Source organism: Symphalangus syndactylus, chromosome X (genome assembly GCF_028878055.3).
Source record: "Symphalangus syndactylus isolate Jambi chromosome X, NHGRI_mSymSyn1-v2.1_pri, whole genome shotgun sequence".
NCBI lineage: Eukaryota > Metazoa > Chordata > Mammalia > Primates > Hylobatidae > Symphalangus > Symphalangus syndactylus.
The window spans coordinates 152,379,693-152,399,417 of NC_072447.2; the positions used below are offsets into that span (position 1 = coordinate 152,379,693).

Sequence of the window (19,725 nt, forward strand, 5' to 3'; positions counted from 1 at the left end):
CAGACCCCTCACTGTCACCCCCTGAGCCAGTGCATCTTGGGCCCTGCGGTCAGGATGTCTCAAGCGTGGAGGCATCACCGGTTCGTGGCAGTCTCTGGAAGATCCCTGAGCTCTGTGCCCAGAATCGAGTCGGGGGAGTCTGTGCAGAGGTGGCCCTGTGTGTGGGGACAGTGTACGACACAGACACTGCTTTGGATGGACACCTCTCCCGTGACCTCCTAGCATCCGATCCCAAAGGAACAACTGTTGCAGAGATGGACCACTAGGCACAAACCCATGTGCGTTTCTCTGGAGACACTGGCCAAGGAAAACAAGACATGCTCAAAGGCCAACAGCTGCATGCCCCACCACGATGTGACTGCAGAGACCCGGGGTGTAGAAGGGTGTCTCTGCTTGGTGGGGGGACACGTGCAGGCCGAGGAGAGGCAGGAAGAAGGCTGCCTCCGACTCCCCACTGGACTGCATGGCGACGGTGTGTGCTGGGGCAGTCAGCTAAGCCATTTGCCTAAGTGGCTGTCGGGTATCTGCGTGCTGGGGACCGACAGTGTGGGTGTGTTAGGAGGATCTGTATGGAGCACATTGCTGCCTCTGGCTAGGACAGGGTGGAAAGGGTGGCGTGGCTACAGCCTGACCCGTGGGCATTGTCCTACCCTTTATTCTGTGCTTCAAAGTGTCAGTCATGTGCTGGGGTCTGTGGGCCCATGACTCAGATGGTGAGCTCTGACCTTCCTGAGCCAGGGCTTTCCTGTAGTTCTGCCTGGCTCAGGAGCTCTAGGACAAGGGGACCGCTCCAGGTCTGCACCTAAGGTGTGGCAGGGCCCCTTGGCACTCCTGTGCACTAGTGTCATCTTTCCCATTGAAATGACTGTGAGGATCGGAATGTGCACATGCAGATGGGCAGCTACTTGTCTGCCTTGGCCCTTTATTACATAACTTGCTGGGTGTGTGGAGATGCCACCCCTCCCTCGGCAGTCAGAGCCCCTTTATGATGTCATGGGGCTGGTTACATGACTGCCAAGGGGTGCTGCTGGCCACACTGCACTAGCAAGTTTGCCAGTTGGAGGACTAGCCATCATTGATCATGGCTCGCTGTGAAGAAAGAAATTTGAGAGGACAGGGTCACGGCTTGGAAAGGGTGCCTTTTCCTCCCCAATTGCACTCAGAGACCTACCTTCACCCAGCAGATCCTTCCCCTGCCTGGCACCACCCAGTGTCCACTGGGAGCCCTAACTTCATGCTGCTGACAGAAGAAATCGCTTTCCAACCTCTGGCCGAGGCAGCTTCGTTCAGAAGGCCGCACCCTGACGGTGACGTCCCGCCCCAGGGAGCAGATAATCTCCTCTCCCTCCCCTTTCCGCAGAAACTGTGGAGACTGGTCAGCAGCAACCAGTTTTCGTCCATCTGGTGGGATGACAGTGGGACTTGTATAGTGATCAATCAAAAACTCTTTGAAAAGGAGATTCTCAAAAGGGACGTCGCACACAAAGTGTTTGCCACAAATTCGATAAAGAGCTTCTTCCACCAGCTAAACTTGCATGGCTTCCGAAAATGGCGTCAATGCACTTTCAGGACCTTCACCCGCATTTTCTCCACAAACAGGCCGGTCTCCATCTCGAATAAGGTAATGAACGACAAGCCTCTGGGGGGGTTAAGTCGGTGGGCTCTGGGGCCTGGTCGGGTGGAAGTCCCAGGACTGCCTCCTGGGAAGTGGGCGACCTCAGGCAGGGTGTGGGGCCATCACTGTGGGCTTGTGTCCCCCTCTGGGTGGAGGTGACATGAACTAAGAGCGAATGTGGGGAGAGGGCTGAGGATGGTACCTGCCCCTCTCGAGTGTGTAAAATATCACAGGTGCTAAGTAGCCATATCTGCATGTCCTCCTGCCCCGGGCCAGCCATGTCGTCTGGTGGTTGCTGTGTCCCCCTGACTCCATAGCGCTTTACCGTGTGAGGTGAGCAGGCCAGGGGAGTCTGGTATTTGTACCACTGTCACCCTAGCTGGTGTCTGGAGAAGTGCTCAAGTTGAAGTGCTGAAGGGCGGCTGGCGCAGGAGGTGCAGATGCTCCTGCTGCCCTTGGTAGGTGGGCCCCTGGTGTGGAAGAGCCAGTGCCCAGGGCCTCCAGCCCAGCCGGGGTGCATTCTGTTGCCAGCCGACACTGCATGGGGGAGGCCCAGAATCTTCTTCCCTCCTGGTCTGCAACTTCAAAGACCCTTTCCGCTGGCCATGGACACCCTAATCTGCCATTTTGAGGCTTTTTCCAAGACGGAAAGGCCCGCCACAACTTGGTAAACCTTGACGATGTGAACGCGAGTCCCCAGCTTCCTTTGGGGACTGGGACCTTTTCCAGAAAGGCCTCCTGGGCCAGCAGAGTTCTCTTGCACAGGGGCGTAGATGGTTGGTAGTTGTAGTCCATCCTTGTGACTTGCAGTTTCCTTTTGTTTATTTAAACTTTGACTTACAGTTAGAGTTCTACTGCCATCCTTACTTTCAAAGAGACTCCCCTCACCTCCTCGTGAGGATGAAGAGAAGAGTGGGCGTCAAGTCTGCACCAAGACATCAGGAGGAGGACAAGCCAGAAGCTGCTGGATCCTGTCTGGCACCAGCAGACACTGAGCAACAAGATCACACATCTCCGAATGAGAATGACCAGGTCACACTGCAACACCAGGAACCGGCCGGTCCCAACACCCAAATCAGGAGTGGCTCTGCTCCACCAGCAACTCCTGTGATGGTGCCCAATCCCGCCATGGCGAGTGACAACGCTCCAGCGACCCAGCCGGCGGGCGAGTGGTCAGAGGGCAGCCAGGCTCACGTCACTCCGGTGGCCACTGTCCCTGGGCCTGCAGCACTGCCCTTCCTCTATGTCCCTGGATATCCCACTCAGATGAATTCTTACGGGCCTGTGGTGGCCCTTCCCACAGCGTCCCCTAGTGCCCTTGCCATGGACACCACAGGACTTCCTGCACCTGGCATGCTGCCCTTTTGCCATCTCTGGGTACCGGTGACCCTAGTGGCTGCTGGGGCTGCACAGCCTGCTGCCTCCATGGCCATGTTCCCCCATCCCCCAGCTCTGCACCACCATTGCCCCCACAGCCACCGCATGTCACGGTACATGCCAGCTAGCGATGGGCCCAGGCGTACCCAGCCTATGCAGACCAGAGCACATAGAGGCGAGCATTTGGGCAGAATACGTGCTGGTCAATAAATGTGTCAGAAAATGAGTAATTTTCTGACTGCACAAAAAAGTCTTCATGGTCTCCATCCTTTTTCTTTCTTTGCAGTCCAGTACCCCGCTCTGACATCTTTGGCTTGCATGATAGAGACTTCAGCCTAACACGCCTCCCTGGAAAAGTGCCCAGGAGGTTCTCGAGAAGTTGCTGAGTTTTAGGAAGCCCCTCAGACATCCTGCCTCTGCTCATTAAAAATTATCTGGAGCTGGCTGGGCGCGGTGGCTCACATCTGTAACCCCAGCACTTTGGGAGGCTGAGGCGGGTGGATCACAAGCTCAGGAGATGGAGACCGTCCTGGCTAACACGGAGAAACCCCGTCTGTACTAAAAATACAAAAAATTAGCCGGGCGTGGTGGCGGGAGCCTGTAGTCACAGCTACTCGGGAGGCTGAGGCAGGAGAATGGCATGAACCCGGGAGGCGGAGCTTGCAGCGAGCCGAGATCGCACCACTGCACTCCAGCCTGGGTGACAGAGCAAGACTCCGTCTCAAAAAAAAAAAAAAAAAAAATTACCTGGAGTTGCTCGCTGAGTGCCAATTGTGCTGCTAGCATTGCCGGCCGAGGGTTCACAATGACACTGTGTTGCTGGCCATTCCTTGTCATGGTGGTGCCTTTATATAACAGGATCTTCACTTTACATACAGATGAGATCACGTCTGGCTTTGTCATTGAGTTAAAAAGTGCCCTTGATAGTTGTGGCGGTGACACATACTACCAAGGAGTCCTACAGGTTTGCAGTTTAGAGGGTGCTCATTAGTGTCTGGTGGACAGGATTTACGTTTGGCTTTTATGTCTGTACTGGATCTGGTGGGGTTTTTTACTTCCTTCCTTGATTCCCCCACTATGCCCCCACTTTTTCTTTCTTGTTTTCCTTTCCTTTCCTTTCCTTTTTTCTTTCTCTTTCTCTCTTTCTTTCTCTCTCTCTCTGCTTCCTTCCTTCCTTCCTTCCTTCCTTCCTTCCTTCCTTCCTTCCGTCTCTCTCTCTCTCTCTCTCTCTCCCTTTCCCTCCCTTCCTTCCTTCTCCTTCTTTCTTTTGGAGCCAAAAATTAATTTAAAAGATGTCATGTCATGTTTTAACTTAGGAAGCAGCCTTTTCTGGTCACTTGGGGTGTTCATCTTAGAACACATGCTATCATCGACAAACCTCTTTGAATGATCAGAAGAAACAGATTCAAGTCCTTACCATAGACACAACTGGGCACAGACATCAAAAGAGCTCTGAAATCAGGGCGTGCAGAGAGCCCCAACACCCACACACCAGAACCCAGAGGTATCCCTGCCTGTGATTTTTAATTTGACAGTAGGTGGCAGAGTCCTGGGAGACGTGGGAAGAGGCCATAAGAGAATGCAGACATGGGAATGGATTAATCCAGAGTCCAGCCAGGTCTGCATCTCCCTGTCTCGGCCTGCTCACTTACAAATGGGTGCTCATTTACAAATCGGTGTGAATCACATTTCATCATTTGTGAGCTCCTTAGTTTCCAAGAAGTACAATTTTCTCATGTGTTTCTTGGACTTTATACATATGCCTCCAGAGTTTGAATCATGCAAAGATGCTGCCACTTAAAAACCTCTTTCCTACAAACTTATACCCCTCCGATCCTGGTTTTCCTGTGAATCTCAGCCGGGCACGGTGGCTCACGCCTGTCATCCCAGCACTTTGGGAGACTGAGGCAGGTGGATCATGAGGTCAGGAGTTCAAGACCAGCCTGGCCAAGATGGTGAAATCCTGTCTCTACTAAAAATACAAAAATTAGCCGGGCACGTTTGCAGGCACCTGTAATCCCAGCTACTCGGGAGGCTGAGGCAGGAGAATCGCTTGAACTCAGGGGGTAGAGATTGCAGTGAGTCGAGATCACGCCACTGCACTCCAGGCTGGGGGACAGAGTGAGGCTCCATCTCCAAAAAAAAAAAAAAAAAAAAAAAAATACTGTTAGAAGAATGGAAAAAACGATATAGATGGAGAGAAAATATTAGTAATCTGATGTCTGATAAAGAACTCATATGCTGAATAAACACCAAACTTTTAACATTCAACCTTTGAAAACAAAGAATCCAACTAAAGATGTAAATGATTTGAAGACATTCACCAATGAAGACACGCAGAAATACACATAGATTCACCAATGAAGATACACACGTGAAAAGATGATCACCATAATTATTCACTAATAATGCAAATGTCAACAGCACTAAGATTCCTCTACCCACCTAGTACAATGGATAGAATTCAAATACCTGAGAATATCAAATTCTGGAGAGGATGTGGAATTCTCATTCATAGCTGGTAGACAAGAAAAATGTTTCATTCACTCTAGAAGGCCTTTTGGCCCTTTCTTATGTAGTAAAACATAGACTTACCTTTAGATCCATCAGTCGTACTCCTAGGTTTTACCTAAGTGAATTGGAAACTTTGGTTCTCACATGGAAGATCGTGTACACGAATGTATATAGTAGTTTATTCATAATCACCAACCAAGATGTCCTTGAAGAGGTGAATGGATAAAACCAATGGTACTTCCACAAACTGAAAGTGTATTCAAAGTTCAATCTACCCTCAAATATTCCAGGACAGGAAATTTTGGAGGCCCGTTCAGCCAAGTGGCAAGGGAAAATGAATCACTGTCTTATCTCAACTCTTCCAATGCATCCAAAATGGGCAATTGTTTAACTCATTCTCCCAGGCTCGCTCTCCTAGATTCATAAACAGATGAAGGCACCCGAGCACTCATGAAAAGAATTTGTGAGGCAAGTGTTCACACATATCACAGCAAATGTCATAAACAGATAATCACATATCCAACACAACAGTGGATTAAACGAACAAGCCGCCTGTATGCATGGAATAAAAATACGATGAAATGTTAGAAAAAAATTCAATTCTAATTCCCTGCATACAAGATAGACTAGAAAAAAACATTCAGTCATGGCAATGGGTACAGGCAAAGGCTCTGAAATGAATTCTATGTAAGTACAAATTAACAATGTTAAGCAAACTAACATTAAAAGGAACTTCCATTTCCTCAAATCGGCAGCAAGCATACATAAATGTGAAATGTCAGAAGCTCTGCCATTCACGGCAGTGACAAGTCGTTGACCTATGCTGTCACCACTACCACCTACATCTGCAGTGAATATGAAAATGAAAAAGAGACAGAGCTATGGATGTCAAAATGAAAATGAGATATGAAGACTGCTAAGAAATAGTATTTGTTAACTATATGATTATCTACATAGAAAATTCAAAGGAATAGACACATTGAATATTCAAATGAATAAAAGACTTCAGAAAACGTCATATAGAAGGTGATTACAGCAAAATCATGAGCCTTGCCACACAGAAGCAACTTAGTGCATAAAATAGAAAATAGAAAATATACCATTCACAGCAGCATTAAAATCCAAAATGGAAGTAAGAAGAGCCTAACAAGACCTTCATGGAAGCAACTGTGCAAAGTTGCTGATAGACTCAGGAAATAATCTCAAGTAAATGGATCTGTATACCATATTCCTTGATGGGGAACAGAATATGGCAAAGATGTAAACGCTACTTAAATTAAATACAGAGTGAGTGCCTTAACTGTCATTGCCAAAGTGACAACCAAGCTCAGGTTGCTGTGCTCTGCTCCCCAAATCAACCCCGGAAAAATATAGAAGGGAAAAGATTAAAAAAAAAAAAAAAAACATCAAAACAGAGAAAGCCCTGGGGATGACTGAAGCCTGTGCTAAACTAGTACTTGTGTTTTGGGTCCAGGGAGCAGCAGGGAAATCGAGGAGGTCTGTACCCTGCATAGATGGCAGATTACAGGATGGATAGGAGAAAGTGTTTAACATTCCACCCCACATCATTGCGCAATCTGAGGCAGCGCCACAGAATCTGATGCCAGTAGCCGTGGGGTAATATCACGACACCAGGAAATTTGAGTTGATTGAGACACTATGGCTCCAGAGTTCTGCTAACAACCACCTGAAACAAACTTAGTAGGAGAAGACCAGCCTTCCACGAAATTATTATTTTAATGGAATATAAAGAATGAACTAGGAATAGAATAGTAAGTATGTGTGAAGGCCACATACTATGAGTAGATATTAATAAAATCTGTGTGCATATATATAGTATAAAGTCTACAAATACAAACGAATATGTATCTAAAGATATATACACGTAAGTATATATAATTATACATCTATGATATAAAGATATATATGCATGTATATATACATATAAGCATAAATGTACATAATGTCTAAAACAGGTATGTATATAAACGTAGATATAAACAAAATGTACATATACTATATCTAATGTACACATACAATGTAAAATTTATTACCATATGAATGAGGATTAAAATATGAAAATCACTAATCTGGACTCTGCTGTGTTCGATACCTTCAAAACACATGGCTTCTCCAAATCTCTTGCTGCTGCTCAGCCTCTTCCGTGTAAAAATAAACCTTTTAGGACAAAAGGTTTGCAAAGTCTAGCTCTGGCTGGGGAGGAGCCCCCATGGGAAGGTGTGCATCTTCTCTCAGAGGTCCTACAATCACAGGTGCTGCAGCCCCCCAGGGAGCATCTAGCCTTGGACCCGCAGCCATTCTCTGCAACGCGTGCAGCCGGACAAATGCTCAAAGGTGACATAAACGGATCATCTCCCACCCATCACTTCATCGAAGAGCCAGGAGCCAGGAGGAGAACCCTCCTGAGTAGAGACTGAAGGTCCACCCTCCCCACATAGAGGGGCCACAGAATCCAGCTCAGCCCTTCCTGTCAGCCCTGGAAGACCCTGGCAATGTCGTCACCCCGACCACACCCCTCCCCTCACTGCCACCTCATGCGACTGGGAGTCAGAGACTTGGTCTGAGAGGAGCACACCCAATCGGCAGAAAATGGGGATCCAGACCCAGGTATCAAGGTCAGGACCCTCTGAGGGATGACTGAGGGCCCCTATCCCCATCCCCACCCTTACTCCACCAGAACCCGATTCAGCCCCTACTGTCAACCCAGGGAAGCCCCAGGCTTAGAGGCCGGATGTGACGTCACTGACACGCGCACTGGGGTCAGAGAGAAGGGAGAGGCCTCCTTCTGAGGGGCGGCTTCATACCGGTGGAGGGAAGCGGGCCCAGGCTCTGTGAGGAGTCAAGGTGAGGTGCTGAGGGAAGACTGAGAATGCCCCCGCCCCAGATAGAGGACCCCAAAGAACCAAGTGCCTTCTCCGCTCCCAGCCCTGTACCACCCGGGGGCTGATCTGGGGCTGACTTGTGAGGCTGGGCCGACCCCCTCCCTCCGCCGCTCAAGCTGCTGGGCACTCTGGAGTGAGAGCTTGGTGTGACCAGGGCAGGGCTGGTTAGGAGAGGGCAGGGCCCAGGCTCTGCCGGGCATCAAGGTCAGGACCCTGAGGGAGGGCTGCCCCCCCCCCCACCGAACCATGACCTACAGCCCCAGGTTCCCCAGCCCCATCCTCAGCCCCACTCTACACCCCACCCCACCCCACCCCACCCTAAACTCCACCCCACCCCCAACTCTCCCGCGGCAGAATCTGGTTCCACCTCTGTTGTCAACCCAGGGAAGCCCCAGGTGCCCGGATGTAAGGCCAGTGACTTGCACGCTGGGTGTCAGAGAGTAGCGGGGGGTCTTGCTGTGAGCGGTGGGTCGATATCGGCCGAGGGAAGCGGGCCCAGGCTCTGTGAGGAGGCAAGGTGAGACCCTGAGAGAGGACTCAAGAACACCCACCCCAGATAGAGGACCCCAAATAATACAGCACGGCCCCTGTGCCAGCCCTGGACAACCTGAGCTGGCGGAGTCGGGCTTATCAGGCTGGGCCCAGGCTCTGACTGGCATCAAGTTCAGAACCCTGAGGGAGGGCTGAATGCCTCCACACCCCTAACCCAGCCACCACCACCATGACCTACAGTCTCAGGTTCCCCACCTCCATCCTCAACCCCCCACTCCACCCCACCCCCAAGTCTCCCGTGGCAGAATCCGGTTTGGCCCCTGCTGTCAACCCAGGGAAGCTCCGGGTGCCCGGATGTAAGGCCTCTGACTTGCGCACTGGGGGCCAGAGAGTAGCAAGGGCTTGGTTCTGAGTGGTGGCTGAAGATCGGCAGAGGGAAGCGGGCCCAGGCTCTGTGGGGAGGCAAGGTGAGACGCTGAGGGAGGACTGAGGACGCCCCCACCCCAGATAGAGGGCCCCAAATAATCCAGCACCACCCCTGCTGCCAGCCCTGGACCACCCGGGGGCGGACTTCTCGGGCTGGGCCACCCTTCGCCACCTCACTGCTTAAGCCCCAGGGGACTCTGGGTCAGAGCTTGGTGTGACCAGGGCAGGACTGGTTGGGAGAGGGCAGGGGCCAGGCTCTGCCAGGCATCAGGGCCAGGACCCTGAGGGAGGGCTGAGGCCCCACAGAGGGAGTCACTGCCCCTGCAGTCAACCCTGGGACGTTCCGGGCATGGCGGTCAGGGAAGCGGATCCTGATATCTGCATCCTGGGCTGACCGAGGGAAGGGGGTTGGTATCGTTAGCATGGCCGCGGGAGAATAGAGGGAGGGTCCAGGTCCTGCTGGGAGACAAGGAAGGCCTGAGCGGACCCAGTACCCCAGGACAAGGGGCCCACCCGGCCCCTATCTGAGACCGAGGCCCCTCCTCATTCAGCCTCGGGAATCCGACAGATAGAGACTCAGGTCCACAGAGGGGTGGGGCCCAGCCCTCTAGGAGACCAGGGAAGGAACAAGACAGAGGACAGAGGGGACCCTGGAGTCCAGCTCGGTGGGGATCCTGGCCTGGGTGATCCCGGGCACGGTGGCCACATGTGGTGCATTGTGGCTGGTGGGATCGGGTGTCAATGGGGACAGGGCTGTGGTACGAGGAGTGGGGCCTCAGGTGAGCAGAAGGAGGAGTCCCAGAGGCCTGAGGAAGGATTCACCAGACCTCTCATCCCAGACCTAGGAAACCTGCCCCTGCTGTCAGTCTTGGGAGGCCCCAGGCAGGACTGTGAGGAAGGGAAGTGCCCTGTCCACCCCCAACACACAGTTTCTCAAAGAGGGTCTAAGGGAGAAATTGGCCTTGGTCTGCAAGACTCATCTCTGGTTCAGCAAAATGGAAGGGGCCAGATTCTGTGAGGAGCAAATATGAATACCTAGAGGACACCGAGACCGACGAGGCCCCCTGAAACCTGCTCCTTTGGTCAGCCTTGGGTATCTCACGCATGAGTGACCATGAGGTGCCCCCTCACTTCTGCCTCCCAGGTCTCAGGGAGGTGGGGGCCTTGGTCCGAGGGGTTTCCTCAGCTCAGCAGAGGGAGCCACACCTGGTCAGCACAGGGTGGAATCCAGGGTCTTCCAGGAGTGACGGGGAGGAAGTTTGGTGAGGACTGAAGGTAAGAAGGTACCTCCACGCTCTCAGAAAAGAAAGGACCTCACAGACACTGGTGTCACCTGTTCTCAGCCCCAGGTGGCCCCAGGCAGGAATGGCATGAGGCATGGTCTCATTTCTCCCGTCGTGACTAGGGGTGAGAGGTCTGAGGGAGGTGAGTACCTTGATCCCAGAGGGCACTGAAAGATTCAACAGAGGGCTCCACACCTGGTCAGTAGAAGGAGGACTCCCAGGATCAGCAGGACCCGAGGTTTGCCCCGTTCATGAGGAATGGAGGTACCCCCAACCCAGAAAGAAGCCACCCCACAGAGTCTAGGTGAATTCTGTTCTTAGATGTGGGGGCCGGGGGGGTAGCTGATCAGGGATGGTGCTAAGTGGCAAGCTCACTTGCACCACGGCAGGAAGTTGAGGAGCCCTCAGGGGGATGAGGCATTGGTGTCAAGGGAGATGTCTGCTCATCTCAAGGGTTTGAGGGTCGAGTAAGTAGAAGCCCCAGCAGAAGTAAAGATGAATAACCCACAGGAGGACTTTGGAACACCCACCTCATACCTGAAGGATTCAGCTGGTGGGGTCAGCCGTGGACACCCCACGCAGGGGTGACTGATGTGGGGCCTCCTCACCTCTGTTTCTGGATCTCAGGGAGGTGAGGACTTTGTTCTCAGAGGGTGTGTGGACAAAACAGGGAGGCACTGTGTTCAACAGACACAGTGGTCCCAGGATTGGAGAGCAGTCCAGGTGAGGAACCTAAGGGAGGATTGAGGGTACCTCCAGGCCAGAGAAACTCTCAGATCAAGAGAGTTTGCCCTGCCCCTACTGTCACCCCAGAGAACCCAGGCAGGACTGTCTGCTGAGGTCCCTCCTTTATCCTGGGATCATTGGTGTCAGGGAGGGCTGGCCTTGGTCTGAGGGGGCTGCACTCAAGTCAGCAGAGGGAGGGTCCCAGGCCCTGCCAGGAGTCCAGGTGCAGACTGAGGGGACCCCACTCACCAAACACAGAGGACCTAGCCCCACCCTGCCCCTTCTGTCAGCTGAGGGAAGCCGCTGGGTGGATGGACTCCCCTCACTTCCTCTTCAGGTGTCTCCTGGAGATAGGGCCTCAGGTCAACAGGGGGAGGGTTCCAGACCCTGCAGGCATCAAGATGAGGACCGGGCAGTATCCTCACCCCAGGACACATGGACCCCATTGAATTTGGACATCTCTTACTGTACTTCCGAGGAAACCCTGGGCAGGTGTGGGCAGATGTTGGTTGGGGCATGTCCTTCTGTTCCATATCAGGGATGTGAGCTCTTGATCCGAGAGATTCTCAGGCGAGTAGAGGAGTGGAGTCCAGTCCCTGCCAGGAGAAAGGTGAGGGCCCTGAGTGAGCGCAGAGGGGACCATCTGCCCCAAAGGTGTGTAGAACTCAAGAGTGTCCTGCCCGCCCTCTTGACAGCACTGAGGGACCGGGGCTCTACCTGCAGTCTGCAGCCTAAGGGCCCCTCGATTCCTCTTCCGGGAGCTCCAGGAAGCAGTCAGGCCTTGGTCTGAGACAGTGTCCTCAGGTCACAGAGCAGAGGAGGCCCAGGCAGTGTCAGCAGTGAAGGTGAAGTGTTCACCCTGAATGTGCACCAAGGGCCCCACCTGCCCCAGCACACATGGGACCCCATAGCACCTGGCCCCATTCACCCTACTGTCACTCATAGAGCCTTGATCTCTGCAGGCTAGCTGCACGCTGAGTAGCCCTCTCACTTCCTCCTTCAGATTCTCAGGGGACAGGCTGACCAGGAGGACAGGAGCCCCAAGAGGCCCCAGAGCAGCACTGAAGAAGACCTGTAAGTCAGCCTTTGTTAGAACCTCCAAGGTTCGGTTCTCAGCTGAAGTCTCTCACACACTCCCTCTCTCCCCAGGCCTGTGGGTTCTCCATCACCCAGCTCCTGCCCACGCTCCTGACTGCTGCCTTGACCAGAGTCATCATGTCTCTTGAGCAGAGGAGTCCGCCCTGCAAGCCTATACGTCCCACTGGATCCTCACAGCCCCGGGAAGCAGGTGCTACTACTCTTATCCCCGGGAGGAGACGGAGGCCGAGAGAGGTTAAGTGACGTGCCCAAGTCACACAGCTCGGCAGCGGCCAGGTTGAGACACCAGCATCAGCAGTCTGTTTGCAGACCCCTCACTGTCACCCCCTGAGCCAGTGCATCTTGGGCCCTGCGGTCAGGATGTCTCAAGCGTGGAGGCATCACCGGTTCGTGGCAGTCTCTGGAAGATCCCTGAGCTCTGTGCCCAGAATCGAGTCGGGGGAGTCTGTGCAGAGGTGGCCCTGTGTGTGGGGACAGTGTACGACACAGACACTGCTTTGGATGGACACCTCTCCCGTGACCTCCTAGCATCCGATCCCAAAGGAACAACTGTTGCAGAGATGGACCACTAGGCACAAACCCATGTGCGTTTCTCTGGAGACACTGGCCAAGGAAAACAAGACATGCTCAAAGGCCAACAGCTGCATGCCCCACCACGATGTGACTGCAGAGACCCGGGGTGTAGAAGGGTGTCTCTGCTTGGTGGGGGGACACGTGCAGGCCGAGGAGAGGCAGGAAGAAGGCTGCCTCCGACTCCCCACTGGACTGCATGGCGACGGTGTGTGCTGGGGCAGTCAGCTAAGCCATTTGCCTAAGTGGCTGTCGGGTATCTGCGTGCTGGGGACCGACAGTGTGGGTGTGTTAGGAGGATCTGTATGGAGCACATTGCTGCCTCTGGCTAGGACAGGGTGGAAAGGGTGGCGTGGCTACAGCCTGACCCGTGGGCATTGTCCTACCCTTTATTCTGTGCTTCAAAGTGTCAGTCATGTGCTGGGGTCTGTGGGCCCATGACTCAGATGGTGAGCTCTGACCTTCCTGAGCCAGGGCTTTCCTGTAGTTCTGCCTGGCTCAGGAGCTCTAGGACAAGGGGACCGCTCCAGGTCTGCACCTAAGGTGTGGCAGGGCCCCTTGGCACTCCTGTGCACTAGTGTCATCTTTCCCATTGAAATGACTGTGAGGATCGGAATGTGCACATGCAGATGGGCAGCTACTTGTCTGCCTTGGCCCTTTATTACATAACTTGCTGGGTGTGTGGAGATGCCACCCCTCCCTCGGCAGTCAGAGCCCCTTTATGATGTCATGGGGCTGGTTACATGACTGCCAAGGGGTGCTGCTGGCCACACTGCACTAGCAAGTTTGCCAGTTGGAGGACTAGCCATCATTGATCATGGCTCGCTGTGAAGAAAGAAATTTGAGAGGACAGGGTCACGGCTTGGAAAGGGTGCCTTTTCCTCCCCAATTGCACTCAGAGACCTACCTTCACCCAGCAGATCCTTCCCCTGCCTGGCACCACCCAGTGTCCACTGGGAGCCCTAACTTCATGCTGCTGACAGAAGAAATCGCTTTCCAACCTCTGGCCGAGGCAGCTTCGTTCAGAAGGCCGCACCCTGACGGTGACGTCCCGCCCCAGGGAGCAGATAATCTCCTCTCCCTCCCCTTTCCGCAGAAACTGTGGAGACTGGTCAGCAGCAACCAGTTTTCGTCCATCTGGTGGGATGACAGTGGGACTTGTATAGTGATCAATCAAAAACTCTTTGAAAAGGAGATTCTCAAAAGGGACGTCGCACACAAAGTGTTTGCCACAAATTCGATAAAGAGCTTCTTCCACCAGCTAAACTTGCATGGCTTCCGAAAATGGCGTCAATGCACTTTCAGGACCTTCACCCGCATTTTCTCCACAAACAGGCCGGTCTCCATCTCGAATAAGGTAATGAACGACAAGCCTCTGGGGGGGGTTAAGTCGGTGGGCTCTGGGGCCTGGTCGGGTGGAAGTCCCAGGACTGCCTCCTGGGAAGTGGGCGACCTCAGGCAGGGTGTGGGGCCATCACTGTGGGCTTGTGTCCCCCTCTGGGTGGAGGTGACATGAACTAAGAGCGAATGTGGGGAGAGGGCTGAGGATGGTACCTGCCCCTCTCGAGTGTGTAAAATATCACAGGTGCTAAGTAGCCATATCTGCATGTCCTCCTGCCCCGGGCCAGCCATGTCGTCTGGTGGTTGCTGTGTCCCCCTGACTCCATAGCGCTTTACCGTGTGAGGTGAGCAGGCCAGGGGAGTCTGGTATTTGTACCACTGTCACCCTAGCTGGTGTCTGGAGAAGTGCTCAAGTTGAAGTGCTGAAGGGCGCCTGGCGCAGGAGGTGCAGATGCTCCTGCTGCCCTTGGTAGGTGGGCCCCTGGTGTGGAAGAGCCAGTGCCCAGGGCCTCCAGCCCAGCCGGGGTGCATTCTGTTGCCAGCCGACACTGCATGGGGGAGGCCCAGAATCTTCTTCCCTCCTGGTCTGCAACTTCAAAGACCCTTTCCGCTGGCCATGGACACCCTAATCTGCCATTTTGAGGCTTTTTCCAAGACGGAAAGGCCCGCCACAACTTGGTAAACCTTGACGATGTGAACGCGAGTCCCCAGCTTCCTTTGGGGACTGGGACCTTTTCCAGAAAGGCCTCCTGGGCCAGCAGAGTTCTCTTGCACAGGGGCGTAGATGGTTGGTAGTTGTAGTCCATCCTTGTGACTTGCAGTTTCCTTTTGTTTATTTAAACTTTGACTTACAGTTAGAGTTCTACTGCCATCCTTACTTTCAAAGAGACTCCCCTCACCTCCTCGTGAGGATGAAGAGAAGAGTGGGCGTCAAGTCTGCACCAAGACATCAGGAGGAGGACAAGCCAGAAGCTGCTGGATCCTGTCTGGCACCAGCAGACACTGAGCAACAAGATCACACATCTCCGAATGAGAATGACCAGGTCACACTGCAACACCAGGAACCGGCCGGTCCCAACACCCAAATCAGGAGTGGCTCTGCTCCACCAGCAACTCCTGTGATGGTGCCCAATCCCGCCATGGCGAGTGACAACGCTCCAGCGACCCAGCCGGCGGGCGAGTGGTCAGAGGGCAGCCAGGCTCACGTCACTCCGGTGGCCACTGTCCCTGGGCCTGCAGCACTGCCCTTCCTCTATGTCCCTGGATATCCCACTCAGATGAATTCTTACGGGCCTGTGGTGGCCCTTCCCACAGCGTCCCCTAGTGCCCTTGCCATGGACACCACAGGACTTCCTGCACCTGGCATGCTGCCCTTTTGCCATCTCTGGGTACCGGTGACCCTAGTGGCTGCTGGGGCTGCACAGCCTGCTGCCTCCATGGCCATGTTCCCCCATCCCCCAGCTCTGCACCACCATTGCCCCCACAGCCACCGCATGTCACGGTACATGCCAGCTAGCGATGGGCCCAGGCGTACCCAGCCTATGCAGACCAGAGCACATAGAGGCGAGCATTTGGGCAGAATACGTGCTGGTCAATAAATGTGTCAGAAAATGAGTAATTTTCTGACTGCACAAAAAAGTCTTCATGGTCTCCATCCTTTTTCTTTCTTTGCAGTCCAGTACCCCGCTCTGACATCTTTGGCTTGCATGATAGAGACTTCAGCCTAACACGCCTCCCTGGAAAAGTGCCCAGGAGGTTCTCGAGAAGTTGCTGAGTTTTAGGAAGCCCCTCAGACATCCTGCCTCTGCTCATTAAAAATTATCTGGAGCTGGCTGGGCGCGGTGGCTCACATCTGTAACCCCAGCACTTTGGGAGGCTGAGGCGGGTGGATCACAAGCTCAGGAGATGGAGACCGTCCTGGCTAACACGGAGAAACCCCGTCTGTACTAAAAATACAAAAAATTAGCCGGGCGTGGTGGCGGGAGCCTGTAGTCACAGCTACTCGGGAGGCTGAGGCAGGAGAATGGCATGAACCCGGGAGGCGGAGCTTGCAGCGAGCCGAGATCGCACCACTGCACTCCAGCCTGGGTGACAGAGCAAGACTCCGTCTCAAAAAAAAAAAAAAAAAAATTACCTGGAGTTGCTCGCTGAGTGCCAATTGTGCTGCTAGCATTGCCGGCCGAGGGTTCACAATGACACTGTGTTGCTGGCCATTCCTTGTCATGGTGGTGCCTTTATATAACAGGATCTTCACTTTACATACAGATGAGATCACGTCTGGCTTTGTCATTGAGTTAAAAAGTGCCCTTGATAGTTGTGGCGGTGACACATACTACCAAGGAGTCCTACAGGTTTGCAGTTTAGAGGGTGCTCATTAGTGTCTGGTGGACAGGATTTACGTTTGGCTTTTATGTCTGTACTGGATCTGGTGGGGTTTTTTACTTCCTTCCTTGATTCCCCCACTATGCCCCCACTTTTTCTTTCTTGTTTTCCTTTCCTTTCCTTTCCTTTTTTCTTTCTCTTTCTCTCTTTCTTTCTCTCTCTCTCTGCTTCCTTCCTTCCTTCCTTCCTTCCTTCCTTCCTTCCTTCCTTCCTTCCGTCTCTCTCTCTCTCTCTCCCTTTCCCTCCCTTCCTTCCTTCTCCTTCTTTCTTTTGGAGCCAAAAATTAATTTAAAAGATGTCATGTCATGTTTTAACTTAGGAAGCAGCCTTTTCTGGTCACTTGGGGTGTTCATCTTAGAACACATGCTATCATCGACAAACCTCTTTGAATGATCAGAAGAAACAGATTCAAGTCCTTACCATAGACACAACTGGGCACAGACATCAAAAGAGCTCTGAAATCAGGGCGTGCAGAGAGCCCCAACACCCACACACCAGAACCCAGAGGTATCCCTGCCTGTGATTTTTAATTTGACAGTAGGTGGCAGAGTCCTGGGAGACGTGGGAAGAGGCCATAAGAGAATGCAGACATGGGAATGGATTAATCCAGAGTCCAGCCAGGTCTGCATCTCCCTGTCTCGGCCTGCTCACTTACAAATGGGTGCTCATTTACAAATCGGTGTGAATCACATTTCATCATTTGTGAGCTCCTTAGTTTCCAAGAAGTACAATTTTCTCATGTGTTTCTTGGACTTTATACATATGCCTCCAGAGTTTGAATCATGCAAAGATGCTGCCACTTAAAAACCTCTTTCCTACAAACTTATACCCCTCCGATCCTGGTTTTCCTGTGAATCTCAGCCGGGCACGGTGGCTCACGCCTGTCATCCCAGCACTTTGGGAGACTGAGGCAGGTGGATCATGAGGTCAGGAGTTCAAGACCAGCCTGGCCAAGATGGTGAAATCCTGTCTCTACTAAAAATACAAAAATTAGCCGGGCACGTTTGCAGGCACCTGTAATCCCAGCTACTCGGGAGGCTGAGGCAGGAGAATCGCTTGAACTCAGGGGGTAGAGATTGCAGTGAGTCGAGATCACGCCACTGCACTCCAGGCTGGGGGACAGAGTGAGGCTCCATCTCCAAAAAAAAAAAAAAAAAAAAAAAAATACTGTTAGAAGAATGGAAAAAACGATATAGATGGAGAGAAAATATTAGTAATCTGATGTCTGATAAAGAACTCATATGCTGAATAAACACCAAACTTTTAACATTCAACCTTTGAAAACAAAGAATCCAACTAAAGATGTAAATGATTTGAAGACATTCACCAATGAAGACACGCAGAAATACACATAGATTCACCAATGAAGATACACACGTGAAAAGATGATCACCATAATTATTCACTAATAATGCAAATGTCAACAGCACTAAGATTCCTCTACCCACCTAGTACAATGGATAGAATTCAAATACCTGAGAATATCAAATTCTGGAGAGGATGTGGAATTCTCATTCATAGCTGGTAGACAAGAAAAATGTTTCATTCACTCTAGAAGGCCTTTTGGCCCTTTCTTATGTAGTAAAACATAGACTTACCTTTAGATCCATCAGTCGTACTCCTAGGTTTTACCTAAGTGAATTGGAAACTTTGGTTCTCACATGGAAGATCGTGTACACGAATGTATATAGTAGTTTATTCATAATCACCAACCAAGATGTCCTTGAAGAGGTGAATGGATAAAACCAATGGTACTTCCACAAACTGAAAGTGTATTCAAAGTTCAATCTACCCTCAAATATTCCAGGACAGGAAATTTTGGAGGCCCGTTCAGCCAAGTGGCAAGGGAAAATGAATCACTGTCTTATCTCAACTCTTCCAATGCATCCAAAATGGGCAATTGTTTAACTCATTCTCCCAGGCTCGCTCTCCTAGATTCATAAACAGATGAAGGCACCCGAGCACTCATGAAAAGAATTTGTGAGGCAAGTGTTCACACATATCACAGCAAATGTCATAAACAGATAATCACATATCCAACACAACAGTGGATTAAACGAACAAGCCGCCTGTATGCATGGAATAAAAATACGATGAAATGTTAGAAAAAAATTCAATTCTAATTCCCTGCATACAAGATAGACTAGAAAAAAACATTCAGTCATGGCAATGGGTACAGGCAAAGGCTCTGAAATGAATTCTATGTAAGTACAAATTAACAATGTTAAGCAAACTAACATTAAAAGGAACTTCCATTTCCTCAAATCGGCAGCAAGCATACATAAATGTGAAATGTCAGAAGCTCTGCCATTCACGGCAGTGACAAGTCGTTGACCTATGCTGTCACCACTACCACCTACATCTGCAGTGAATATGAAAATGAAAAAGAGACAGAGCTATGGATGTCAAAATGAAAATGAGATATGAAGACTGCTAAGAAATAGTATTTGTTAACTATATGATTATCTACATAGAAAATTCAAAGGAATAGACACATTGAATATTCAAATGAATAAAAGACTTCAGAAAACGTCATATAGAAGGTGATTACAGCAAAATCATGAGCCTTGCCACACAGAAGCAACTTAGTGCATAAAATAGAAAATAGAAAATATACCATTCACAGCAGCATTAAAATCCAAAATGGAAGTAAGAAGAGCCTAACAAGACCTTCATGGAAGCAACTGTGCAAAGTTGCTGATAGACTCAGGAAATAATCTCAAGTAAATGGATCTGTATACCATATTCCTTGATGGGGAACAGAATATGGCAAAGATGTAAACGCTACTTAAATTAAATACAGAGTGAGTGCCTTAACTGTCATTGCCAAAGTGACAACCAAGCTCAGGTTGCTGTGCTCTGCTCCCCAAATCAACCCCGGAAAAATATAGAAGGGAAAAGATTAAAAAAAAAAAAAAAAACATCAAAACAGAGAAAGCCCTGGGGATGACTGAAGCCTGTGCTAAACTAGTACTTGTGTTTTGGGTCCAGGGAGCAG

At 51.4% G+C, this 19,725-nt stretch overlaps 2 protein-coding genes across 2 annotated transcripts; both read left to right on the top strand.

The window, feature by feature from the left end:
- The first annotated feature begins 961 nt into the window (after nt 1-961).
- Nucleotides 962-3,640, top strand: LOC129475900 (heat shock transcription factor, X-linked-like). The gene is made up of 2 exons (XM_055268352.2): nt 962-1,621; nt 2,459-3,640. Exons 1-2 carry the CDS (start codon nt 1,082-1,084, stop codon nt 3,200-3,202), a joined length of 1,284 nt encoding a protein of 427 aa, XP_055124327.1. The 5' UTR covers nt 962-1,081; the 3' UTR covers nt 3,203-3,640.
- Nucleotides 3,641-8,283: 4,643 nt separating this feature from the next.
- On the top strand, nt 8,284-16,381 carry LOC129476164 (heat shock transcription factor, X-linked-like). The gene is made up of 3 exons (XM_055268821.2): nt 8,284-8,371; nt 12,486-14,361; nt 15,200-16,381. Exons 2-3 carry the CDS (start codon nt 13,822-13,824, stop codon nt 15,941-15,943), a joined length of 1,284 nt encoding a protein of 427 aa, XP_055124796.1. The 5' UTR covers nt 8,284-8,371; nt 12,486-13,821; the 3' UTR covers nt 15,944-16,381.
- Nucleotides 16,382-19,725: the final 3,344 nt, after the last annotated feature.

What these genes read in the sequence shown, in the direction of transcription:
- LOC129476164 (XM_055268821.2), top strand. Translation starts at nt 13,822, where the DNA reads ATGGCTCGCTGTGAAGAAAGAAATTTGAGAGGACAGGGTCACGGCTTG. An exon ending in CGGTCTCCATCTCGAATAAG is followed by an intron (nt 14,362 to 15,199) that starts GTAATGAACGAC and finishes TTTGACTTACAG; the next exon opens with TTAGAGTTCTACTGCCATCC.
- LOC129475900 (XM_055268352.2), top strand. Translation starts at nt 1,082, where the DNA reads ATGGCTCGCTGTGAAGAAAGAAATTTGAGAGGACAGGGTCACGGCTTG. An exon ending in CGGTCTCCATCTCGAATAAG is followed by an intron (nt 1,622 to 2,458) that starts GTAATGAACGAC and finishes TTTGACTTACAG; the next exon opens with TTAGAGTTCTACTGCCATCC.